This window comes from Penicillium crustosum, assembly GCF_028827405.1.
Source record: "Penicillium crustosum strain IBT 35664 chromosome Unknown utg000002l_segment0_segment0, whole genome shotgun sequence".
NCBI classification, from domain to species: domain Eukaryota; kingdom Fungi; phylum Ascomycota; class Eurotiomycetes; order Eurotiales; family Aspergillaceae; genus Penicillium; species Penicillium crustosum.
This window is the reverse complement of record NW_026623123.1, coordinates 4490225-4516961: the sequence shown is the minus strand read 5'-3', so window position 1 is coordinate 4516961 and position 26737 is coordinate 4490225. Positions and strand designations below refer to the sequence as shown.

At 46.9% G+C, this 26737-nt stretch overlaps 7 protein-coding genes across 7 annotated transcripts; 4 read left to right on the top strand and 3 right to left on the bottom strand.

The window, feature by feature from the left end:
• Window positions 1-879: 879 nt before the first annotated feature.
• N7487_005229 (magnesium transporter CorA family protein) lies at window positions 880-2062 on the bottom strand (the record flags this gene model as incomplete). Its single annotated transcript, XM_056872976.1, has 2 exons — window positions 880-1465; window positions 1527-2062. The coding sequence occupies 2 exons, from the start codon at window positions 2060-2062 to the stop codon at window positions 880-882; spliced, it is 1122 nt and encodes a 373-aa protein (XP_056730696.1).
• Window positions 2063-4480: 2418 nt separating this feature from the next.
• On the top strand, window positions 4481-6925 carry N7487_005228 (anoctamin family protein; the record flags this gene model as incomplete). Its single annotated transcript, XM_056872975.1, has 4 exons — window positions 4481-4574; window positions 4634-4787; window positions 4855-5149; window positions 5213-6925. The coding sequence occupies 4 exons, from the start codon at window positions 4481-4483 to the stop codon at window positions 6923-6925; spliced, it is 2256 nt and encodes a 751-aa protein (XP_056730695.1).
• Window positions 6926-7466: 541 nt separating this feature from the next.
• Window positions 7467-8942, top strand: N7487_005227 (uncharacterized protein; the record flags this gene model as incomplete). The annotated part of the gene is made up of 1 exon (XM_056872974.1): window positions 7467-8942. One exon carries the CDS (start codon window positions 7467-7469, stop codon window positions 8940-8942), a length of 1476 nt encoding a protein of 491 aa, XP_056730694.1.
• A 3265-nt stretch (window positions 8943-12207) lies between these two features.
• Window positions 12208-14712, bottom strand: N7487_005226 (threonine/serine exporter family protein; the record flags this gene model as incomplete). The annotated part of the gene is made up of 1 exon (XM_056872973.1): window positions 12208-14712. One exon carries the CDS (start codon window positions 14710-14712, stop codon window positions 12208-12210), a length of 2505 nt encoding a protein of 834 aa, XP_056730693.1.
• A 1664-nt stretch (window positions 14713-16376) lies between these two features.
• Window positions 16377-19245, top strand: N7487_005225 (uncharacterized protein; the record flags this gene model as incomplete). The annotated part of the gene is made up of 3 exons (XM_056872972.1): window positions 16377-16855; window positions 16911-17559; window positions 17617-19245. 3 exons carry the CDS (start codon window positions 16377-16379, stop codon window positions 19243-19245), a joined length of 2757 nt encoding a protein of 918 aa, XP_056730692.1.
• A 1681-nt stretch (window positions 19246-20926) lies between these two features.
• N7487_005224 (uncharacterized protein) lies at window positions 20927-21699 on the bottom strand (the record flags this gene model as incomplete). The annotated part of the gene is made up of 5 exons (XM_056872971.1): window positions 20927-21027; window positions 21088-21215; window positions 21273-21399; window positions 21457-21485; window positions 21539-21699. 5 exons carry the CDS (start codon window positions 21697-21699, stop codon window positions 20927-20929), a joined length of 546 nt encoding a protein of 181 aa, XP_056730691.1.
• Window positions 21700-23648: 1949 nt separating this feature from the next.
• N7487_005223 (glycoside hydrolase family 5 protein) lies at window positions 23649-24872 on the top strand (the record flags this gene model as incomplete). The annotated part of the gene is made up of 4 exons (XM_056872970.1): window positions 23649-23984; window positions 24048-24112; window positions 24176-24273; window positions 24337-24872. 4 exons carry the CDS (start codon window positions 23649-23651, stop codon window positions 24870-24872), a joined length of 1035 nt encoding a protein of 344 aa, XP_056730690.1.
• Between the last annotated feature and the right edge of the window lie 1865 nt (window positions 24873-26737).

Here is a 26737-nt window from a genome sequence, read left to right as displayed (position 1 = left end):
TGCAAAGGCAGTCTTAGGTGCGTCCATCTACATCGATCTCCATCTCAAGAAGATGAACGTGGTTGCATCATTGCTTTTGGAGGTCGTCGGCGGCTGAGGGTCAGATGGCAGTGCCTAGTCCTGGCAATAAAGAAATTCCATTACCGCAAATCCATCTTGGATCTGTGGGAAATATCTACTTCGCCGTCTGACAGCATGGCATTTTCAGAATGTCTGTCCACAGCGCGCCAAAAGCACTCCCAACCCCCAGCAGGGCCAGCCTAAACCGGCCATCCCCTAAACAAGCATCAATGCCATGTATCAAACTGGCAAACTTGAAATTGACGGATGTTGAAAAAGGAATGGTTACATGAGAAACTCGTACATGCAATATGCAATGGGGCATGCAAGATCCCGATGAGCCCAATCCGCGAACCAATCAAAAGCACCCGCAGGGGGCAATTAGGAAGCTTGATGGTCTGCACAACAAACTTCACGCTGATCATTTCTATTCAGAGAATGACCTTGCATGGGGTAAGCTGTCAGCCGAGGACTTGATCGGGATAACACATCTTTTTCGACCACTCCTATACCATTTGTCCGTGGCTACTGTGAAGGGCCAATTTCTTAGTATCCCTCATATGGAGGATCTAGCATTCTCCGCATTTGTGTCATTTGAGGTGCTTGGGGATGTTATGAGTTTTAGTCTACAGATTTGACTCAGTGCCTCCCATTTCAGGCCCCTTCTTGGCGTGTCTCATGTACAGACTGAGGGTCTGTCAGAAAGCGTCAGGCTGGTGCTACACATATCTGTATTTTTAACCAGACCTTTCTGTCTCAATTGTGAATATTGGTGACATAAATACATTCTCAACTAGATGCATACATCTGCCTAAACGTCTACAAGAGTTTGTACTTAGTAGCCGCAGCGATACAAATGACCATGAATGCCGCAAAAGAACCGAGGATACCAAAAAACCACGCCAGCCCATGAGTATCCTCGCCCGGGACAGGCACATTCATTCCCCACAAGCCCGTAACCAAGTGACAGGGCACGAAGATCGTAGCCAGGAGAGTAACCTTACTCAAGCCCGAGTTGATAGTCAGACTCAATCGGAGATTTGTAGCGCTCATCTGGGCTAAATAATTCGCCTGGGACCGACCAATAATCTCATCGATGTGCCCAAGTGTCGACAGTGTTGTGACCAAATGGTCCTGAACATCGCCGAGATACAGAAGTAGGTCACCGTCAGGGAAAACAGGGTGCTTGTCGGGAGATTGGCAACGCTTCACGAATCCGTTTAACACGTCGACCTTCCCATTGAGGCATCGTATTATGTGGGTGATCTTCTTGCGGAGGACGTCGACCTGCGGAATAAGAGCTTGAGCGTCGTCGATACGACTGATGAACACTTGATCCTCGATTGCTTCGGACTCGCGCTCCGCGTCCCGAACAAATGGCTCGAAGCTGTCGATGATATCATCTCTAGAGATAAATTAGCCGAAAATTCATAAAGGTTGGCGAGTAGGAATATGATTAAACACACATCATTGCATAGCAGACCCAGTCACTAGTCAATATAGTAGGATCGTGCATTCTGCGAATGCGCTCTCGCGCCCGAGCTACATGCCCACAACCACTAGGCGAGAAGGTGACGACGCCATATTGGAAGACAAGAATGTATAATGCAGCCGAGATAGGAATCCCTGTTCGCTCGGTTTTGACCTTGTTGGCTACGAGTGTCTGGAACGAGATCAGGTAGTAGTTCTTGTAGACGTCGACTTTCTCTCGAGGCTCACGGATGGCAATATCCTCTGCCGTCAGGGGATGGATAGACAAGGCTTGGGAAACAGCATTGACATCTTGTTCAGTGGCGTCGCGGATGTCGATCCACCAGATTGGCTGGTTTGGATCTGGACGACTTTTATGCTTCTCCTGGAAGATATGATCGATGTTCCCGCTCGGGAAAAGACCATCCCAATTGGACGAGGCGGTCGCCTGTCGAGTTTTCGACGAGAAGAAGCTGAACCGATCCGGCAGCGGCTGGTCGATTTCCAGCTTCTCTTCTTGGTTGGCCCGCATCTTACTGGTTGTGTACCAGAACAGAGGTGGGTGAGATGGTTGATACCCTAAGCGGTTGATCTGATGCCATCAGATATTGATCGGGGTGTTTGTTCTTTGGGGAGTGCTGCTCCGTATTCTAGAAAAATCGAACTTCCATGGATAAAGACGACGAGTCTGTTCAGCCCATGATATTTCCTCGAATTGGACTCTCGAGGATATGGGATTGGATAGGGGAAATTTCTATCGAAGGTGTTCATAGGTGGAGGAGACAACCAGGGGAAAGAGGAAGGACCACGCGTACCAGCCCTACCCGATAGCCGCATGCACGAGACCTCGGAATGAGTCAAATATGGAAATGCCCAGGTGCCAAGTTAGTATGATGTACTCGGTATGGAGTATACCAATGTACACATCCAATCATTTTGGGATAAATGGAGGACCTTGTGGCTTTCGATACCGGAACAGTTCCGAAATTGCTGGGCATTTACGTTATACATCCGTTCTAGTTAGGTCTATTTTACTTAATATGTCAGATTGAAAAACAATATGCTTCTACCCTAGAATGATATGATCATGATCTTCATACATTATAGTTCTCAAGACCCCAGATACCTGTGAATCGAAAACATGAAAAACCCAAACTCCTTTTGTACCATCACCAAGATATAACCCAGAACGCCTTTGAAATAGTGTGCTCGCTGCACAGCGCCATCAATCCGAGACAAAGAGAAGCGTCAATGCATTTTCGTAGACCTGGAGGCGGGGGTTGATATTACACGCAGATGGCATCTGACACGTTAGTGATTGAACGTAACCGAGCACATTGAATATGGTCATACCATGCTCCGATCGTCATTCAATCTTTGATCTCCGACTGCCGAGACTCCTCTCTTTCACAGTCAAGGCTGTACGACTTTCGCAATCGTGGATATACCAGCCCAAAGAATACGACGACCGCTAACAAAATAACAAATGTAGGTAGAAACATGAAAATAAAGAGGAAGATGCTCAATCCGAGGGTGAAATTCTGGCCACGAGCAAACCGACGGGCCATGATCTCGAGTATCGAGTGCATACGGGAGCCAAACCGCTAGGGTTGTGAATGATTGGTTCAGTCAATTCAAGAAAGAAGAGAGATTTGAGTGGAAATGATCTCATGGCGATCGGCCCCGGTCGCGCATCCGTTACCCCATATATACTTCTAGGTAGGTATTTACAGCGATGGAAGCGCCGGATATGCACCATCTCCCCAACATTGTGGCCCATGGCACCGTCTCCAGCAAAAGGCTGTGTATTCCATTGTCCGTGCTTGTGAATGTTGATGCCTATACCGAGTACCATTGCCGTCATGGATTCAAGTTTTCCTAACCTCCACCTGGGCACTCTTGGCACCAATATTATTAAGATACGTTGGAAACTTTCACCGTAAATGGTTGATCTCCAATAAAATATGGGTTTCCGTAAAATCATCGAAAATCACCGAAAATTACGGATTTGTGCCGAGACTTGGCGTCAATTTGTAGGCAACAGCATTTTGCTCAACATTTTCTCTCCTGCCAAGGAGCGTAGAATCCTTTCATACACAGAGTACGGAGTATTCCGTGCATACTCCGCACTCTATCTATACTATTGAGGCAGTAAATATCCCGGCAATTCATTTTGGATTCAGGGAATAGTCCTTTCACCGATTCAATTACCCCGAAGCTTTTGCAGTGTTCAGCCCTAGCCAATTCCCACCAATCCAACAACTACACGCGCCCGTAGTGGATCCAGCCCTGTACGATCATCCCTTGTAGGAACACTCCGTTGGGTCAGCTGGCACCGTGCAGGTGTTTGATCCGCTCATTCGAGTATTTCCTCGCAAACTTTACTCTTTACAAATCGAAATTCGCTTGACAAACATGTAAGGGGGGGGACACGGGAGAGAAATGGCGATCGGAACCTGCGTGTCATTGGATGGCGAACCATACCCTAGAATAAAATCTCCCCTATAGGGCTGAAGCTTGACTTGCGGGGCTGATTCGCGTTCCCTGAAGAGCATAGCTGTAGGACTTGGATGGGAACTAGGGAATACGATTGTGTAATTCAATAAATATCGACTACATAATTATGCACCTGGGCATTGTAATCGTATTGAGGAAGTTTCAGGTTGCAGTTGAAAGGGTAGAGCTGTGTAATCGGCAGTCCTCCAAGGGTAAAGATGATACATACCGTATATCCGTAGCCCCCCTGTGGAGTGGAACCAGGATAGAATGAAATCGAACACTTAATATAGTACCTAGGTAATAATGTAATAATCGTGGCCTTGGAAGGCAATCTTCCCCCACATTTTTCCCTTTCAACCTTTCACAGATGTAACGTGTTTAATCACTTTAACTACTTTAACCACACCCATTCGACTGCGCGCTCTTCCCAGGCCAGACCTAGCTTCCCAACATGTCTTGGCTTGCGGGGTATGGCAATAGCGATGAAGATGATAACGACAACCTAGGCGTGGATTGGGTACTACAATATGAGTTTGGAGACATTGGTAAATAACGTGCTTGCATGGTATATCCTTGGCCTTCTGCATATACTGACGATCACCAGATCAAGCGCAAGCTATTACAGAGTTTCGAACCCTTATCCATGACCTAGGCGAGGCTGGTCTTCGGGTGCAGGTTCGTCACGGCCACGGTGAAGCGCTATTAGTTTGCATTCGGGTTCCGCGGGATCATCTCGGGAATTTAGTACACCAGTCAAGGTAAGTGAGAAGGGGATATTGAACATCAGATAATTTTATCTTTTGACAGTCAATTAACACCTCGCAGAATTAAGGATTGGCTATTCGGGATTACCCATACCTTACCGGATGGCGACGAAACAGCTATCGCCGACGCCGAAACACCATCCGAAGAGATCCGGTCGGTATACCACGCCGTCACCTGGCAAAAGAAAATAGGAGGCGCAGGCATCACGCCAGGTTTTGGAAAATGGAAGAACATCACCGCCTCTTTCCCATTACATGATCAGGAGGCCTGTGCGCAAATGTTGCGTCAGTGGAATCGAAAAACGGTATTGACCACTAGCGATCTGGATGCGATTCGAGCTTTATTTGGCGAAAAGGTATTGTTCCAGCTCGATCTTGGGTCGACTATATTGGGATATTGTGAGCTAACCTTGGTGTAGGTCGCTTTCTACTACGCTTTTATTCATTGCTATTCGTTATTCCTCGTGGTGCCTGCCGGATTGGGCATTCTTGGATGGCTATATCTAGGTCCATATTCCATCGTATATGGAACTGTACTTTGCGCCTGGTGCATTGTATTCGTCGAGTACTGGAAGATTCGAGAGGCCGATTTAAGTCAGAGGTGGGATGTCAAGGGCGTTGGGCGACTGAAGGTGAATCGCAAGCAGTATGTCTGGGAGAAAGAGGTCACGGACCCAATCAGTGGTCAGGTGAAATATGTCTTCCCCGGCTGGAAGCAGTTCACACGCCAGTTACTTTTGGTTCCTTTTGCTTCTGTCGCGAGTGTCGCCCTTGGAGCGTTGATTGTCGCGTCCTTCGCATCGGAGGTGTTCATATCCGAGGTATACGATGGTCCATTCAAAGAGTATCTGGAATTCGTACCGACTGTCCTATTTTCGCTATCATTGCCCGCCATAACCTCGTTTCTCACAAGAATCGCAACCCGCTTGACCGACTATGAGAACTACAGAACGCAAGATCAATATGATCTTGCACAGACACAAAAGGAATTCGTCATGAATTTTATTACCTCTTTCCTCCCTACAATATTGACCGCCTATGTCTATGTCCCCTTCGGCAAACAAATCGTCCCACACCTTGACATTCTCCGAAGAACGGGGTTCAGGGCCGACTTGGTAACCGGGCAGAAGGAATTCGAGGTTGATACAAGTCGATTCCAGCAAGAGGTGATATATCTTTCCATGACGGCTCAAGTACTTAGCTTCGGTGAGGAGGTCGTCCTACCATATGTGAAGCATGTCTTGAGGCAGAAATGGCAAAACTATCGGGACGGCAAGGCGAAATACAACCGCACGCGGAAACATTCCACAGCGACCGGCCTGTACTTGATAGACTCGCCAGAGGAAGTGTCATTTATGACAAGACTGCGTAGCGAGGCTGGCGCAGAGGAATACCATGTGGAGGAGGACATCATGGAGATGTGTGTACAGTTTGGCTATCTCGCATTATTTGGAGTTGCTTGGCCACTGGTGCCTCTCGGCTTCCTGCTGAATAACTGGCTGGAGCTGCGAGGCGACTTCTTCAAGCTCACGCTTGAGTGCCAACGACCACCACCAATCCGGTCGGACTCGATCGGCCCATGTCTACTGGGGCTGGATTTCTTAGCTTGGCTAGGGACGCTATCTACAGCAGCCATTGTGCATGTCTATCGGGGTCCTATTTCCGAGGTACGGCTCTCCTCGCTTCTGTTGACGTTGTTCATTGCCGAGCAGGTCTACCTGGGAATGCGATTCACTGCCTCTACAGCCCTCGAGAAGATCTTTTCGGACACGATTCGAAGGGAAGAGGCCGGTAGGTATGCAGTGCGCAAAAATTATCTTGCTGCTAGTCTGGCGAGAAACTCCTCCCCCAGTTCTGGCTCCCAGGGCTCGCCGAACGGTCGGCCCCGTCACCGGGTGCGTTTCAACGAACGAGTCAATGTATACAGTTCGAACGAGCAAGACCCACCGATCGACGGTACTCCCTCTCCGACCAAAGAGGAGCCAGGGAATGATGTGCTTCGGGGATCCGACCGTGAGGCACAGTTCTGGAGCGCGCACTCAGGGGACATGGCAGACGCAGGCGTCAAGCTAATTCGCGCATTAAGCACACCCAAAGCAGGGGATGAAGGTAAAGCTTCTAAAGAGGCATAGATATTCTCAGCTCTATGTATTTTTAGACCGTATTTTCAGTTTCTATTACATTGCTGCCTGGAATTTTCTATGTATAGACCGCCCGCTGGATTAGCCGTAACACCGAGATGCAAAGCATTGATAGTTGAAAAATCATACCTGTGGGGACTCATTTCCACTAGTCAATTATTTCACTAGTACCAAGTATGTATGTAGTACATAGTAGAAACATTGAATATTACACCCTAGACGTACACGGACAATGGTCTGCAAAAGCATATTCTCAGCCCTATAGGGCTATGCCAAGGCGGGCCAATCCACCCAAATTTGAAGGTCCGGGGATTCCCTAGTTTTACCCGCTTGCGTGTCTTTTTCTCTTTTCTTCTTTTATCACTTGGCTCTTTGTCTCTTTCACTCTTTAGCTCATACCCTATCCTACTCTTACTCCTTGCTTTCACTTTAATATCCATCCAACTCTCTGAACCTGGTTGTACAGAGCATCGGCATGGATAGCCCTGTGTGAGCTTCTCCTTCCTACAGTCACCCGCATACGACTTTTACGATGGTGACCCCTACCAACTCCTCTGACACTCTAATCACTCCTCTATCCCCCGCCCACGTCTCACAATCAACTCACAAGCCCACAACGATGGTCATGGAAATGGACTTACTACCACCGGCTGAGTCCCCACCATCCGTGGTCCCGAAACTTCTCCGTGAAGCCAGTGACATCACATGGCAAGAATCCTTAGAATCAAAAAAAGGCCAGGTTGTGCTAGTCCGGCGAGGCGGTCGATTCCGCCTACTACACCAACAGCAATTCAAAAACAGCTTACTCGCCAGTGTCGGGTACCTCGAGCTAGCCAACGCCGCTGACTTCGCTGCGAACGTCTGGAACCAGATCCCCGTTCCGAAGTTTGCCGCTGTGCTTATGGGAATTGGTGGAACACTGGCCTTGGGAATGGTACTGGTTGCTATTCATGACTTTCGGTTGAGCTGGACAAATGTCAAGCTACTGCGAGCAGAGCGGGATCATCTGCAGCGTCTGCGGCAATACCACGGCAAGAATGCAGAGCTCACCCGGCTTATTGACAGCCGACTGGGGGTGGGACTGCGTGAAATTGGCACCGAAGTGATCGACCGGATCGTCATGGATGTGTTGATGGGATTCGGTTCGTTGTTGGTCGGGGTTGGCACTTTGATGGCTATTGGCGGTGCAAACCCTCGCGTCTTCAAAGCCAGTAATCTGCTCTCTGGGTATATTGGGAATGGTCTCGCTGCAGTGTTTGGCCTTGTAAATGCCATCTGGTCTGGCTATCTCCTTCACCGATTCCATTCGCACGACAGCGCTACTTTTTCCCGCGAGCCCAGCGATGATATCCGTCGCCGCCTACATGCTCGGTTCCGTCGCTTCCAGTGGCATGCTGGTATTAATGGGTTGAATGGTCTTGTTGCCGGTGCTGCTTCGATGGTTACTGCCGAGCGTTGGTGGGGGTACATTGTCCTGATTCCTTGCATTATTTCTTTAATACTATGCAACTATTTCTGGCGGAAAAAGCTGGGTTATGATCGTCCACTACTGGGGCATACATCACCAACGGAAATACAAGTGACCTCACTAATCGAAGACCTGCAATATGTGATTGTAATGCAGCGCGCTCTCGCCGATCTTGAACATTCCCTACCACAGGCCATTGTTCAACCCAAGTCCTTGGACTCAATCCTTCGCTTCATTATCCGTGAAAACATGTTCGAAACATACTGCGAGTTCCTTGCCCGTGACAAAACCACCCGTGATCTTCTTGTCGCATTTCCAACTCTAAACACTTCTCCTGACCAAATCACGGTCTCCTTCGACGCCCTCCTTCGCCTCCCCTCCGAGCACCTAGATCTCATTCTAGAACACGCAAAGCGATTCCTTCGAACAACTGGTGTTCGTGTCTTCACATATCGTGAACGCCACCTGCTCGAACTTGTTGGTCACGCCGTCTATCAGGATCACAAAAAACAACAAAGCCTACACAAGACGGCACGATAGAGCAAACTTAATATCTTTGATGTCCGATTCTATCCCTATCTCATGACCTCCCTCGGTGCTCATGAGGTTGAAGCAAATGGCTGGCGGCTGGCCGCCGGTTGGGCTTCATTTTGTTGCATATTGGCATTGCGCTGCAGGATTTCTTTCATTATTACCCTAGAAATGCTAGACTGGAGTCTTTAGCATACAGTAGTATTTTCGTTCCTAATATATTGGAGATTGATTGTGATAAACTTCATATTTGTATCATCATTGCCTCGATGATCCTCCACTACACACAATCCCCCCCAGATATTGGCAAAGACAACTAGAACGGTGCCTTATTGTGTTGAAATCATTCCTACAATAGCTACTTACCAGCCAAGCAACCCCTATAGCCATCAGCCTCCAGGTAGGTATAAAGTCTCTCTTCCTTTTTCTGGACTTCTCTCTTTCGTTCCTCGTCATATCACAGGGAGAGTTGATGTCGTCCCACCATTACGTCTAACCATGGCTGTTGTAGTGCTCGATGGCTGGCCAAAACTGTTCGATGTTCATTTATTAAAACTATGCATACGAAAACAGCAAAGCTCGGCTACTCAGCACAAGGACATAGCAACAACATGATTTAAATACACGACTTAGTAGTCTGGATGAAAAAGCAAAATTCAACCGAAATCTATTACCTAGCAAACCGGATGATAAAAGAAAATAACAAAGCAAAACAAGCGAGTAGTGGCTAGTTACCATATCAATCGGAGGAGGAAAGAAAATATTGTGCCAGGCTTACTCTCGCCGAATAAGAATGTCAGTATTGCCTTCCTGCTCTATTACTCTCGCAGTCCAAATATTACCCAGGATGAAGGGAGTCCAAAAGAATGACCGAATTGTGAAGCTGCTAATACTGTGCTGGCTTCTGAGGAATTTGCCCCCTTTTTGAAATCCTCTCTTTAGTGAAAAGAACAGCATGTAGAAAATGTGGCGCGATTTCGTGAGTTGTGACGGTTGGTTTTGCGAGGATGACTCTGATTTTGATCAATATTAGGACATATAGTATATAAAATTAAGGTTCCTTTCCCGTAAGAGAAATCCAGGGGGTTTCCCGAATATAATGCCACTTTCCTTAAATAGGAACGCTTGGTCACAAAGTTCATGGATGCTAGCCGATGTTGCATACGGGGTACTCACAATCATAGACAGTAATGAATATGTTCTGTATTCCTTTTTGTTGTGAAAATACATCCAGTGAGTGAGTCTCATGCAGCGTAAATAATTGGGCTGTCTGTGAATCAATACGTTGGCTCCGTACTAACAGTCACAGAGGAGTCAATCTCCGATCAAAACAGCACCATATACCAAAGACCGCAACCCGGTCAAACGTTTAAAGAATCAGGGTGAGATCAAACTACGGCAGAGCTTGATGAAGAGGATGAAAACGACAGCCATGTTCGTTATGCAAAGCCTATATACAGCGCAACATATGAAGAGCACAAGCACTGGTTCTGGGTAGATCTGAGACGGACAAAGCTTTTGAGACAGCATCACATACATATCGCGCAAACCGAGTAATCAACCCTAGCTTACTACCGACAAAGTATAAATCACCCTCGGGTGAATCTGTAACTCTGACGTTACCGGTGAAAGTTATAGAGTCACGGCCACGATGATCGAGAAATACGATTGGACATTATCCAGAAGAGCGAAAGCAACAACAGGGACCCTTGACAGGATTAGACAGGGGAAAGGTTCGTCCGTTGTGGTGCTCGGAGTGTCACTTCCCACAAATCGCCAATCTGAAGGTGCGCCATTGTACTTCGTGATCCTGTACGTTCCAGGTCGGACATTAGGCGAGGGCCCAATACCTCTCAGCGGCTTAGTTCGATTCGCTTTAGTATGGTGGTTCCGGTTGGCACGGGGAATACCCAAAGGCTGTTAGGAAACAGACTAATTAAATTCGAAGTCTTGGATGTACCTCTCATTACCGCTGGACGGGTATTCCATTTCGATCACTAACGTAAAGTTCGATAAACGCTTACCTATCTCGTTCGACGGTTAAGACTCCACTTTGGAATCATGATCTCTCGAACGCCTCCATTGCTACCGACCAACAAAAGGTTCATTTCGTGGAGCAAATCGTTCCAACATTCACTCCACCCGGATTCGATACCGAAAGATGGAAGACTGTCGGAGTTGTGCCCTCAGCCCTTACAAGTGAGAATTCTTTTAAGGAAGAAGTGAGAATTGCTAAAGGGAGAAGTGAAACTTGTTGAGGTGAGGAGTAAGAATTGTCGAAAGTATCAACCAAGGCGTCACTAGAACTAAGGCCTCCACCTGTCCTATGCACACACCATCGGCATTCGCTACTCATTACGCCCTGCTCACTCACAGTATTAAGCCCCTGACGAAGGATGTCTCATTCCCCGATTCGTCTTCGTGATGACTTTGTCTTTTGGTGGCCTTGAATAGGCCAGCGTCACTTTACAGATGATAGGTTATCGTTTGACTAGATGATGAATCGATCACTATCTTTAAATGTATTTCTGCCGAGTGTTGGTTGGTGCTACCTTAGTCTTTCTATGAAAAATTCCCAACATCAAGGAGAGAGGTATAATTCGATAAACAAAAATTTCGAATCAATACCGCCCTAAATGATTGAATCAGTAAGGAGGTTGCCATTAAATCTCCCTTTATTTCATCGAGTCAACAAAAAATCAAATTCAATCAAGCCGATCCCGACTTTTGTTCATAGGGTTTGCGATGATTGAGGATGGTGTGCTCCATGTCGACGTACCTAATTCCTCTGCCATGCTGTGTCGCTTCATTGATGAATCGCGTTCTGAGGTTGTCGGTCGCGCACCTGCTGGCATAAGTTGTCAAGATTAGGTAGCTGGTGCAGCTTCATTATTATAACCCGAATCTATCGGCTAGTGTGAGGATAATCATAAAACTAAAGGCGAAGAGATAACCAATGAGACCTGTGATAATGCTAAGCCGGAGAATAGTGATAATTCTAATCCTCTTCCGCTGCTACTTATTAAGACCATAAGTAATAGTCAATACTAGCGTGTAAATCTAGATATATATATGTAATAATTAGGGGTAATTCGTAGCCTTCAAAAGCGTATAAAGTAGCGTTAAAGTTGAGATATATATCATTAAGCATATAATAAGTAGAAGGTTAATATTGGACTAAGCATTATATATTCGATCCTATATATAGTCAGTACTATCCAATAGAAACCACGCGATCCTAACAAAATCTCATCAACACATGGCAATAAACAGCCTAGAAACTGAACAGTCCGCTGCGGGCCTTGCCGTATGGATAAACCACCAGTGCGGAAATGAATAAACCAATTGTAATACCAATAGCCACTTGGATCATACCAAAACCTAGACTAAACACGGAATTACCGGACTGCAAGCCAGCCCCGGGTGCTGAACTAGGAGCAGCATGAGAGCCGACGCTTTGACGAATTTCATCCGCGGACTGTACCCCCGAGATTAAAGACCCTGTAGCAGCAAGTCCAGATGGAACTAGAATGAAAATGCCAGGCAGAATAGCGGTCGCAGCATGGCCATGCCAGAGCCGACTGTACATATTTCCCATAATGCCAATGACAAAGGCGCCGACTGTATTCGCGACCTGGGAGTTTGACCCCAGTTTCTTTGTGCTGAAGTAGTTGCTAATGTAGCCCGATAATGCGATAATACTCATCGGTGGGAGCTGTTTCCATTTCCCTTGGTTTATGATCAAAAGCCAGACTGTCATGATCGCAACGAATGGGAACCGTTGAACATATGGATTTTTAAAGGCACCCTTCTCTGGACAGGAGGTATCAGATACCGCATTGTTGTCTATCAGCCCGTAGATGGTTGTGCCGACGGTAATTCCATATCCAATGAACAAGGAGAAGAGGAGAGCGTATACCATTCGAATCGAGCCGGCGATGATCTGATGGGACTGAAGTTCCAGGCTACTACAAAGAACAAGAAATCCCGGCAATATCAATGCAATTGACGATTGCGCGATGGCGGAAAAGCAAAATAGGTACTGTGGCTTGCCATCCACAACTCCAAGGGCAATGCTGCCGAAGGCTCGAGCCAAGAAGGACGTCACCACTGTTGATGTCACTTCAAAGACATTGGAATACAACACCGAACGAGGCGCGGCGACATGTTGCATTAAACCCACAAGTAACCCATTGAGAAAAATGATTGGCATATCAATCGGCCTGGCACTGAAAGCGAAAGGTCCCACAGTCGCAGTGGCCAACCCATACACCAAGACAATGATGATCTTGTGATACTGAGGTTTTTTCTTGATGACTGAATCAAGCTCCTGAATTGCTTCTTCAATGCCAATCACATCATGGATCACATTCTTGTAGATCAAATGCGTGTCCGATAGGCGAGCCAAATCAATTCCTTGGGCTACACGAACCAACTTCACCTCGGTGGTGCGGGTAGAAGGGTCGTCGAATGACATGAGCATGCAACCTGGCAGGTACAGGAATTGACTGTCAACCTCTAACACCTTTGAGGTCATCTGCATGTATTCTTCAAGTCTGTGCGTGGGGGCACCGAATAACATCAATGCTCTGCAGAGCTGCATGATATACCGCTGCCGACAGATGATCTCTGCAATGTGCACGGTTACTCGAATTTCATCCTCAAGGCGCATATTACGACCTCCACCGCCACCACCACCTCCCTGATTATCACGGCGTTTCGAAGCTTGTGACAGGATCTCGCTTGAAACAGGAGTGCTTGCACCACTGAAACTCTCCGCACTCCCACCAATCAAGGTTGACGTCGACGTATTTTGGGGCTTTTTGTACCATTTCAGTGGCTTTTGCTTCTTTCCTGTTGGTGTTGGGGCCCCAGTGGGGGCTGATTCTGCGCTGCGGGACGAGTCAGTTGATGTTCGAGACTGGCCTCCAGCATCTTGTTGCTGACCACCTTGTAATTTGATCAAGTGCGACAGGATCCCACCGCCGCCAGTGCGATATCTCAAGTCCGCATCTGGCCCTGTCTCGGTTTCTTCATCTTTAAACTCATTCCCAGCGTGAGGATAAGGCTTGCCGCGACCTTTGCGGCGTTTTTGGGAATGGTCTTGGGTCAAATCTCGCACCAGACGGTGAGCTTCGGAGCTGGTTCCCTTCTGGTCCCGGTGCTTCGCCTCCACACTTTTATGTTTGTCATCTGTCATGTCAGAGTGGGCAACTGCACCGCCGGTCGCCCAGTCTGCGTGATACTTTCCGGATGTCAAGTCATCTCCTTCGGCTTGTGGGCGACCCATGCGGTCGCCGAATTCCGACGCTTTCTGTCTCCAATTCTTGGCCACGGCTCGCCATTTCTCCCGTGTGGATTGCTGCTGGGGAGTCTCAGGCTCCTTCTCGTCCTCTTTCTCCTCTCCCTTCTTCTCCTCTTCCTGTGGCTTGTTCTGGTCTATCCTTTCGACGCCTGACCCGCCGTCCGTCTCACCGGGTTGTGGCTCGCGATCTTTCAGTGGCGTATCGGCAATATCCTCAGTCTCATGGGAGTATGGCATTGTCGGTCGATGGGGTAGCGCTTGACTGTGAGCATGATCCCATTCTTCCCGGAGGCCTCTTGGCGGAGGATCATGCCGAGCCCCCTGCATGAAACCCGCGTTTGATCGAAATCGAACATGGAGTGGTGGCTCCTCATCTTGCGGGCTGGTTTGAGGTGCATCCTGCCAAACTTCGGACGAGCTTGTATTCTCTGGATCCGAGTCATCATTGAAAGTGCTGATGGATGCTTCCGACATGAAGGCGATACGTAATTTTCAATCCTTCGCCAACATCTGGCCTCCGATTATTTGAAATTAAGGGAGTTTTTAGATTATTAATCTTCTTTTGATGAAGAATTTTGAACCGCACAAGGTCTTTCGCCGAATGTCTTCGGGACTTCGGTGCCAAATTGGGCTATCATAATTGCTAGATGAGCTCACAGAGACGTGATTGGGGTATACGTGTGAACCACGGTCGGTAATCAGCAAAGAATTCATTTTCGCGCACATCAGCAATGTAAGAAATCATCAAGTCGACAGGATTCTAAGTCCTTTCCGCCAGTCATGAGGTATTGTTTGCGGGTGTCGCCTCATCGGAAATCTATCCCACGCAAATCTCGGACTTTGTAGATTTCGCGCCACCCAACATTGTTATCAATATCATCCTATGATTTCTATAGAAACATGCCTTAGTAATTGGCGATTCTCTGTCTCCGACAGCTCCACTATGGTTCCTTCAACATTTCACCAATAACCTGTCATTTTCGCATGTCAGGCTCGAATATATATTCGCAAGAATGGCCAGGTGACAATGCCAAATCTAAACCCAAGAAAAATTCTTCGGTTGCGGGTTTGCTTCAGCTAAACATAGAATATAACACTATTGTAAGGAGGAAGAAAGTTGAAGGTATTTGTAAAGCGTGGATTGCTATAGTTGTAAACGAATATATACAAGTAGAATCTACCTTCCAAAGTAACGCGCATGGAGATGAAGCTTGGCAGATAAGATCAACAGGCACGGTGCACACCAATTATGAAGAAATAATAACCTTAGCACCTACAACACAAATCATATAGGTGAGGAGACATACTTCATACTGCATAGCTGTCGTTGGTATGGAAGTCTATATGAACACCTGCGGACCTTCCAAGGACCTAATGCAAGGGATGTCGTGAGGAAACTTGATTTTTCCGACGATTGGCCGATTACCACGTGTCTCGAATCGAGAGCATTGGAAGCATGTCAAGTAACACGTACACAAACGACGACTTTGTATTTCCGATTGCAAGCGTATTAGCTGGGCGTGAAGAGCGCAGGAATCAATATATAGATATAACCTGGAAACACATATTTTGACAGATGAAAGGAAACAAGGAACAGATGGTGAGATGCGAGGATATTTAACAGAGCCTAATCCTTTCTTGCTGAACAGCGTAAGAGTACTCAGCTCAGGATGAACGCAGAATTAACATCATGGGGAATAGCCACGTAAAACCTAACTGAGGATCTTCAGAGTACTCGGGTTATATAGGATAAGGATTGTGTAGCCCATTATACTGCAAACCTGAAATTCCCTCAAACCAGTAGAGTGCACTAAAAAGGAAGCTATAGCAACGGCATAAGTTTGCTATAGTTTGCCCAGAAGGTTGCGAATCCCGAATCTTGCAAGGGGCGTCGATCATCCATGACCCTTTCAGCCGGACCATTCAAGGTGCACCAACAAAAGCTATACACATTCTTCATCCAAAGTGTGTGCTTATGTGCATTCCAAGATGGTCTGAATGGTATGTAATTGTCGGAAAAACTGACACATGACAACGGCGTGATTTTTTATTAGTATTCATTGATTTACTTCCTTGTTCTTCTCTCACTCCTTTCTATCTACTTCGAGATTGAGGTTGTGGCTTGTGGTCGATTGAATATGAGGGGTGTCTCTTCTTTGGCTGCAGTGGCAGTTGTTGTGTCTACAGTATCAGGTGCTATTGTGCCTCTGCACTTGTTGCGACCGGCCTCATCGCATGGACTTTTATCCACAACTGGTGATGAAGAACGGTCAAATAATGACCACCCCCTTTATTGGGCTATTATGTCTGCTTTGGCAGGGCTTACTGGTCCACCACCTACCGCGACAGTCCACCACGATTTGAGTAGCACGACTTCGTCAGTTGCAGTAAATACTCTCTCCACAGCCGCGGAATCTCCATCGAACGGTGTCGGTGTTTCAATGGCAACTCATTCACCAGAAGTGGCTAGTTCCTCCTCAAAGATGGCACACGCTACTACAATGGTAACCAGCACCAATTCAGCGGCCACGAATACTTTCACAACAAGTACATTGCATTCAACTCCATTGCCAAAGACCCATACTCAATCCACGGGAGCCAGTCCTCCAACTCAGTCGTATGTGTCATTCAAAGTCTTCATAGGATCCTTGAATGCTAACAAACTTGTCTAGTCCAATCCCTCAAAAAGGCAACTCGCATGCGACAAAAACCTGTGCTGCCCCTACCAACAAATCGCCAGAGACCTACTGGCTTGATGAGCAGGATCACAACCAATACGGAGCAGGATTTGCCCCCTACGCTAAATCGTCCCTCTACCCAGTGTACCGCAACGTGATGGATTACTCAGTCGTCAACGATGGCAGTGGTAATCAAACCCCGAAACTACAGCAGGCCATAGACGATGATGGCGTAGGGGGCAGCCGAAAGGGCCACGGTGTCACGCGGTACCCTGCTCAGGTCTACCTTCCAGGCGGCGTGTATCAGCTTGAAACCACTCTGAATCTGACTGTGGGTACGATAATTGTGGGCAATCCGTTGAATCCTCCCATCATCAAGGCTGGTCCAGGATTCCGCGGCGACTATCTCATCATGGGGTACGATTCACACAATGGCAACCCAGAAACTAGCTTTGCAACTCTTGTCAAGAACGTGATCTTGGATACGACGGCCCTCCAGCCAGATCGCCATGTCACTGCTCTTCAATGGGGAGTTGCCCAAGGGTCGGGTTTGACAAATGTGAAGATTCGTATGCCAAATGACTCCACGGGTCACACTGGAATTGATATCAATGCCGGGTCAACAATTGCCGTGACGGATGTGGTAAGTATCTAGAGAACCCCAAGAAAAAGAAGAACAAAAAAACCTAACAAAGTGTAGCATATTACTGGTGGGGCTATCGGGATCAAAAACTCCAACCAACAAGTCAACTTCAAGAACATCTATTTTGAGTCTTGTAGAACAGGTTTCAGCGCGGCAGGTGGCTGGACGGTGCTGCTGCAACAAGCAACCTTTGATAAATGTGGCACTGGTATCGATATGACGGGGAATGGATTGGGTAGCCTAGTGCTTCTGGACTCCACTTCCACCAACTCAGGAACGGTAGTCAGATTCTATGATTCGTCCCATGATTCTGGAAACCGAAATAGCCAGTTCCTCATTCAGAACCTAAAGCATGATACTTCGAACGCTATTGCGGTGGATGCTCAGGGGAATGTGGTATTGGCCGCTACCTCTCATGTTGATACCTGGGTCTGGGGTACTGTCGCCCCAGAGACCTACCAGACTGGGGTAGGCTGGGACACAAAGCGCCCTGCCCCTTTGCTGGTAAATGACAAATTCTTTACCAAAGCCCAGCCCACCTATCAAGATTACAGCACAGGTGATATTGTCAATGTGAAGACCGTATCTGGACATACAGTGAAAGGTGACGGTAAGACCGACGACACCAACAGTCTCAACGCTATCTTGGCTGAAAATGCCGCTTCGTGCAAGATTACATACATCCCCTTCGGTGTATACCGAGTCTCAGACACCATCTTCGTTCCAGTGGGAACCCGCATTGTTGGAGAAGCATGGTCTGTCATTTCTGCATATGGCGACAAATTCAAGGATTCCGACAATCCGAGACCTGTCGTTCAGCTTGGCAATACCGGGGACATTGGCGTGATTGAAATTCAGGACATGCGATTCTCTGTCGGCGAGATCCTGCCGGGGGCCAAGATCATTGAAATCAATGCTGCAGGTGATCAGCCCGGTGACATCGGTCTTTGGAACACCATGGCGATGGTAGGCGGGACCGCTGACACCAGTATCTCCGGTGCTTGCACGTCGCAAGACCCAAAGGACTGTATGGCTGCGTTTATGGTAATGCACCTGACCCGGAGCTCATCCGCATATATTGAGAACTTCTGGGGATGGACTGCCGATCACAACCTTGATAGCGAGTCGCTTCTCACTATTATTTCAACTGGCCGCGGAATCTTGGTCGAGTCCACCAAGGGCACTTGGCTGACAGGAACTGGTTCCGAGCATCACTGGCTGTACAACTATAACTTCCACAACGCCGAGAACGTCTTTGCGGGTCTTCTACAAACGGAAACACCATATATGCAAGGACAGGGCGAATACCAGGCGGCACCAGCACCATGGACGGCTGTCGCCAAATATGGTGACCCTGATTTCTCGTGGTGTGCTGCAGAAGACCAAAAGTGTCGCACTGCGCTAGCTACAAATGTCGACGGTGGATCTAACATCGCACTGTACAACTCGGCTGCCTGGGCCTTCTTCGATGGGTACTGGAATGGTTTGTATAACGAGCCTTGCAATGGGAACTGCCAAACCAACATGATGCGGGTCACGAATGAGCCTCAGAATCTGGTCTGGTACTCGATCAGCACGCGCATGACGGATGTGATGGTGCTCGATGGGAAGAGCAACCCCCGTGAAGCGGACTATAAAGGTGGGTGGGAAGCCATCATCCAGGTTTATGGTCAGTTTACAGCGTGATATTCGTCGTGTTATGTTTATTGCATTATAATCATCATCACTGGACATATGCATTTTGTTAGTAATTTAAATAATAGATAATCATTAATGAAAAGGGGTATGAACAATAATTCCAACCTCGTACAGAGGAGTACCATTATCCACCAAAATAGTTCTAGCATTTTTCCTAGTTTCTTTTTTTAGCATGTCGCCACTCCGTGGCTTTTGTTTCTGCGCCTCCTTTGCTATCCCTTTGCAATAAGAAAAAAAGGCACTCAACCCTGCTATATGACGCGTCATGAAAGCTCTTGGCCATCCCCCAGCCTAATGCCACAGGGATCAATATACTTCGAAATTGCGAGTGGCTCTTTGTTCCTATTTAGGCTATAATGTGTATAATGACGAGCGCCGAGACCTGCTTATCCAAGGCAAGAGCCGATCCACTAGGCCCAGATAGGAGTACAACATATACCGGTAAGTCTCCCTTTCATACCGTTTGTATTACTTTAGTGGGGCGGAATTTGAAATAATACATTCAAGCTAATTATGTCTTCTCTATTTTGCGACACTGATACTTCCAAGGTTGACAGTGTAAAGGAACGTTGACCAATGAGAAGGCATGTAGTACTACTCCAAGGTGGAGAAAGGAGTCCCAGAGAACCTACATCTTGGATCCATACTTAGCGCTTTCTTATCTCTGGTTAACACCGAACGACTTTAATATAATTGCCTCCATGATTTTCTCCTAGATAAATTTTGGCCTCATGAATAATTGACAGGTCTGATATTGTATCCTGGTAAATTTAAAGCTCGCCGATTTTAAAGATAGCTAAGATTATAATGCGCTTTCAAAAAGTTCAGGCCTTTTTTGTTGTGCAATCAATCAATGCACCTCGGTTAGCCATTTCAACAGATCTATCCAATCCTATATAGGTAGCTTGGTACGCCAATTAAGCATTACATTTTTGAGTGCTATTCGACCGATCCACTCACTTTTGGCAGAACGGCCGTCGAATTTTGATTGAATTTCCGAGTTTTCAATGGATTCTGGATCAAACCCTATAACACGATGGTTAAATCAACGGCAACACGTCTAGTTTCGGCGATGCTTTCCACAATGTCAATAGCACAAACGATCAAGACGTAGGAGTGGTGAAAGCATGAAGTTAAACGGACAAGAGAAGATTTGCAGCCAGTGGTTAAACAATCGATTGTCTTAGAAGAATAATGAATTTATTAATTTATTTATTCTCTATTTGGACGTAGTGAAAGAAGTAGGGTTTATATGCCCTGGAGAAATTATCTGAAGAAGGCTCAGTCTACTGGCAAATATGTATATATATACATGTTCCTATGTACTAGTTCCATGACAAGATTGAGATGAATTTGGTTCCCGCTGGCTCCATATCTAGTGGCTCAAAGTTCGGCACGACATATGCAGTTCCGTGAAAACATACATGACACAATCTGTGCCCACTAGAAATAGTAAGGTTTTGGTAGTAGGAGTGTATTCGTATGAAAATTTCATAACTAAGTCTACTATCTCAGTAAGAGGGCGAATAGAATGGAATAGAGAGTAGATGAACGAAAAGAATGCGCTCCTGAGGGATTTGTGACAGCTGTGCAGCGCACCACCTGGCACAAAGCGCATAGTCTTATTCCGGGTTGTGTGGCTAATTGTCTGCCATCAGATGTCGTTGGTTTAGATAGGCACGACATCAACCCAGAAGCGAGTGTCGTCGCTCTGGTACTTGTCGTCACTCTCGATCTGCTGTTGAATCCAAGACACGCCATTGATGTACGCTGTCGATAAAGTCAGTAAAAAGATTCGTGGACGAGGGGATCATATCAGATGAAACCCACTTTGGATATCAGCTGTTCCCGGGTTATTAACACCCGATTCTCCATTGCGGTGACCACTGAACCAAACTTCATATCCGAAGTGGTTCTCACCGTCGTGGCGAGCTTGAATGTCCTTTTTCAGGTCCGAACTAGCACTCGAGCATTAGCTTAATATACCTCGGCCTATCCCCTATACCAAAGCTTACTTGAGAACAGCACCATTAGAGACCTGGGCTACGGTCTGACCCAGGAATTCAGAGGCAGAATTTCTCAGCATATACCAGTTCTGCTTGAATACGCCGAAATTTGTGCCATCGCCTGTCTTTCCATCACCTATAAGTACGGATGTTAGCATCACTACTAGTTTCGCTGGCCAACTCTTGGACATACCATAAGTGTAGTCTGTGGTCATGGTGTTGCTAGTAGTTGTAAGCTAGGTTATTAGGAAAGGATACCAAGCAAATAGACTCACGTCTCCAACATGGCAATGGCCATATCGCGAGTGTTGCCACCGGCATCCAAGATCGCCTTCTTACGAGCCCCAATCCCAGGACTGGTATAGCTGCCTCGATCGGCCGCGGAAACGACCACAGCCATAAGAGCCACAGAGCCAAAAAGAGAGAGAAGCTGCATCTTTTACCAAGTCAAAGAAGAATGAATTATTTGCTGCTCAATTTGGTTGGTAGGTTTGCGATGCTCTGAAAACTTCGAGACTAACAGCTTCCTCTTATAATGGTGATTCGATACTCCAGACACTATGCATAATGCAATATCTAAGACAACAGGACCATATGATAGAATTTCTGTACCCTCCTCCCGTGTGAAATTTGGAAGGGATCATCTTCCTCATGTCTCACTTACAGTATACTCGGGATTCAACCCTTCCCTCCCTCCCGTTTGTTCCGTGCGTATCTTTCTACATTAAACTGATGTAGTTTCAGGTGCAATAATAGTCTCGAAATTCGAACAACTGCCCAAAGGAGACGAAAATACTCTCACAGTTGGAAAGGGAAGTAACTAACAAGAGTCAAAGATGGACTTAAGGAAGACGTTTATCAGACTATATAGATAATTGATAAGGGCAAGGCGTTAGACTAAATGGTATCATTTGGAATTGTTTTCTTTAGTTGGTAATGCATTGTAGATCTGCTCTTTAACGGCACATTGGTGGCACTCTGGCAGAGTCTCTTCGGAACTACAGTACCGGTTTCAATCGGACCTCCGCCTGCTGTCAGCTCAAGTGGGAAATTCCACAGAATAAACAGAGGCCACAGCGTGAAATTACCGGCTAGTCAACATTGCAGGTGATGTAGCCGGTATCCTAATAGGTTGTGTCGAATACTAAGCTAAAAACAAGGTGGAGACAGGGTATTATAACAAGATTATATGACGACTGGTACCAGGCATACTGCACAAAAGTGGATAATACAGAGAGTCATTGACATCTCATTGGTCAGATTAGGTATAGGATCAAACGGAAAGGCGTTGCCTTAGCGTATAGCCCAACCAGGGATATAAATTGCAGAACTGAAAAAACGAATACGGGTGGGTCTACCAATACCAACCGAGCAGCAGGCTTGAACCACAATGTTGCATATAGCGCATGTATTTGCCATTAATGCCATACACTTGTCATACAGCCAGATTCCTGTCAGGTTATACAAAAGCACGCTGCGGCGAAAAGCCACACACCCGGCATGCCGAATAAAACTTTATAGACGTATTTCACCACCTTAGTTCAACTACCTCCATGCCATCAATTCGCTCTTAATTTTCTAACAGCTAAATATAATAATAGGGTAGGAGCTTATTAGCTACTTGGACTTTCAAGAACCAAGGAATCTCTTGGATTTGTGAAGTGACACGCCGTTTCGAAGTCCTAAAGTCGACTCTCCTCCGCCAACACAGAGCACCCCTAGCCGCGCGATTTTCCATGATAATCACTCTAAGTTGATATAAATTAAAGAGGTATCTCTCCAAAAATTTATTCTCTCTTTAGTTTCTCGCGGAGTAGCCCCCGCGCTTCTACCGTAGGAGAAATGGTAGACCTTTTATTATTAAAATAGTAGAACTATTCTTGAAAGATGATGGTCAATTAGGTGCGCGTGAACTATGACCAGGGCTAATCAGAAGTGGACAATCGCCGCTTTGGTTTCGATATACTCCATACAAAGTTTGCAACGGACCTTCCGTCTTCCTTTTGGAAAAGTATGCAAGCGAGGCAATAGACATCAAGCTAGGTTGTAAATGCCTCGTGATTTTTCATTTTAAGCATCTCCCATTTACGTATCGCGGCTATCATTGGGCCGAGTTGGTTTCCAAGTGACACCTTGAACAGTGTATCCACTCTGTTATAACAAAGGATGGCCTGTTACTCTACTTTGTAGGCCAAGCGCTATTTGGTGTCTCCTAGCAGGACATGGCTATAAAGCAGATGGCCCCCCAAGGCTTCACTCTTGCTTCGTGCATACATTCATTCTTTCTCATTCAAACTTCTAGGCTCGTGCTTGATATCCATTCTTTTACCTCTATTCCATCGCATTCTTCGCCATCAGGCTTGATATTCTGTTTCACACTTCACAATGAAGTTCGCTCAAATTGTTCTGGCTGCCAGTGCCGCAACTGTGGCCTACGCATACCCCAGAGGAAGAGATGTTGATCCTACCAAGAAGAGCGCTGATGTCCAGAAGCGTGCCAATGGGTTTTCTTGGTTAGGCGTGAGCGAGTCCGGTGCCGAATTCGGCACTAACATTCCCGGTACTCTAGGAAACGATTACGCCTGGCCCGAGACTTCCCAGGTTAAGATCTTGAGAGATCAGGGCATGAATATCTTCCGTGTACCCTTCTTGATGGAGCGTATGGTGCCTACTAGCCTTACCGGTCCCCTGGATGCCACTTACCTGGCTGGCCTTACCTCCGTACGTGATGTGTCTATCGTGGCTATTGATCCTCTCCTAAATTCTAACAATTCCGTTTGGTAGACTGTCAAGTTCATTACCGATAGCGGTGCATACGCTGTCCTGGATCCCCACAATTACGGAAGATAGTAAGTGTACTAAAACCAGAATTATCTACCGTTATTAGCAGGATACTAATGCTCTATATATAGCGATGGCAATATCATCACCTCAACTTCCGATTTCGCGGCCTTCTGGAAGGCCCTAGCTACCAAGTTCGCCTCTAACGACAAGGTTATCTTCGACACTAGTAAGCGATCACCCCGTGGTAAATCTTACGCCATTGATCTATCCACTAACATTATCCCCCCAGACAACGAGTACCATGATATCGACCAGACCATCGTCCTAAATATGAACCAGGCCGCTATTAACGCTATCCGTGCCGCTGGCGCCACTAGCCAGTATATATTCGTCGAAGGTAACGGCTATACTGGCGCCTGGTCCTGGTCCACTACCAATGACAACCTTAAGGCCCTTACCGACTCCTCGGATAAGATTATCTACGAGATGCACCAGTACCTCGACAGCGACAGCTCCGGTACCTCCGAGTCCTGCGTCAGTACCACTATCGGCAAGGAGCGCCTCCAGTCCGCCACCGCCTGGTTACGGGACAACAAGAAGAAGGGTTTCCTCGGCGAGTTCGCCGGTGGTGTCAATGCCAACTGCGAGGCCGCCGTCGAAGGCATGCTCTCCTACATGTCCGAGAACACCGACGTCTGGACGGGTGCCGAGTGGTGGGCCGCCGGACCCAGGTGGGGATCTTACATGTACAGCTTGGAGCCCAGCACGGGCCCTGCTTACTCTACCTACCTTCCTATTCTCAAGAAGTACTTCGTCTCTTCTTAATCCAGCTCCATCAAGACTACCGCCACTGACAGCTCACCTATCAATCCTTTCACTGGGGTACCTTCTGCCTGCCCTTGTGCTAGCCCCTTTACTGGGCCCGTTGCTATGCACTATTAGGAGTGCAGTGACCTCAATTGGATTGATTCCACGTTCTGAGCTTGGTAGCGCCTGCCTTGAGATAAAACCTTACTACCACCCTTGTGTCAATCAACAGTTGATCTCGCGTTGAGAAGCTGAGATGGAGGTTTCATTGATAGGTAGTTTGGTGTGAGCGCTTTTTTCAGGGTTGACCGTTGACTGTTATCTACACTGTTACTTCACTTTTTCTTTCTTGATTTTACTCGATTACGTTGTGCACGTTGAGTACCAATATTTTACAAATATTTTGTGTTATCCCTCCCAGGGCTTGATGTAGTTGTAGAACCGATCTCCAACTGTCGGGACCATGCGAGTTTTAAAGCACAGTTGGCCTATGAATATGAGCACTTGGCAATCAATCTAGGTTGCGTTGCATAATATGTTCAGTTCAGCGATGCAGACATAGCGACAGGCTGCAAAGGGATCTTAGAAAGATTAATTCCATCCATTCGGCTTTCGAGGACTTCATATGGTTTTTCTAGATTTCAGTAACGTTCTTCTCACTTGGCAAGGTGATATCAAGCTCGGTATGTCTGTGTCTTGCCCGCTCAATCTGAACTTCACTAATTCATGAGAAGCAAATATTGGCGAGTGCTTATTGAACGAAAGCTACTCCGATACGATTCGAAAGGATATTCAAGACGTTGAGCTCATTGTAGAATTTCTAAACGATCTGACTCTGCACTCCTTGAGTCAAGCCATGACCTTGATACATTCATTTTTGCAGATAACCAAGGAAGATACAACCGCCGAGAAACTGGTGGAAGCCAGTATCTCGAACCCTTATTTTGTCTCCGTGGCATCGCTGATTTAATGGAAAGCACGGATTTCTGCATCTTGCCAACTCTAGGCTGGCTGTTCTGGGAATATCGCGGGAATTATATTTGGCTAACTTTTACGGAGACCCGCCATGAAATGCGCGGCTCTATTGCAGTATCGTCATGAAATATGGCCCACCGAAGGCATACATTTTCGTGTCCACCAGGTTCAGATACCTGCATTTGATTCAGTCAAGAATAGACTAGCCACAGATCCTCGGCGGGACCAGAGATACCGTAGGTGACATTAGAAGCCCCGACAAAAGCGTTGTGCCGGTAACGCACATTCTACCGTTATACAACTAACTTCGGTTGTATCATTGTATTGCTACCGAACTTTGATTTCCCGAGACCCCTGGATGCCCAGGTGGGTAGGACAGCTGACTAATAAAGATCTTCCTCCAAGCCACACGGGGGCTCATTATTTGTTGGGATCGGGGTCTCCGGTGGTATTTTGGGTATTTTGCTGCCTTGATCCCAACAACTCGATTCGCCAAAATAATGCGACGATACAAAATTTCTACCGGCTGTGCTGCACTGCCCCCGACCAAGGCGAATCAAGCTCATGCGTGAACGTGCATTAGATCTTGCAGGTATTTTCTGGGGGGGACTAGGGTATTGAAACAGCCCCATAATTGCGCCCTCATTACGAAGTGGACCCTGACGTGACGATGTCATTGCCCCAACCCGTTGGGGCAACGAGATGCAGTTTTATAACACGGTACATAGCCCCTCTAACCCTGAATGGACCCTACGATCGACACGAGAATGGCTCCTCACAGGGCTGAGGTCATCTCGCCACTGCCACCTTGGCTGCCTAACATGCATACGCAATCAAAACCCGATGTTTCTATCTATAGGAAACTAGTTCCCATTTACCAAATACATATATATACATAAAGAGTAGTT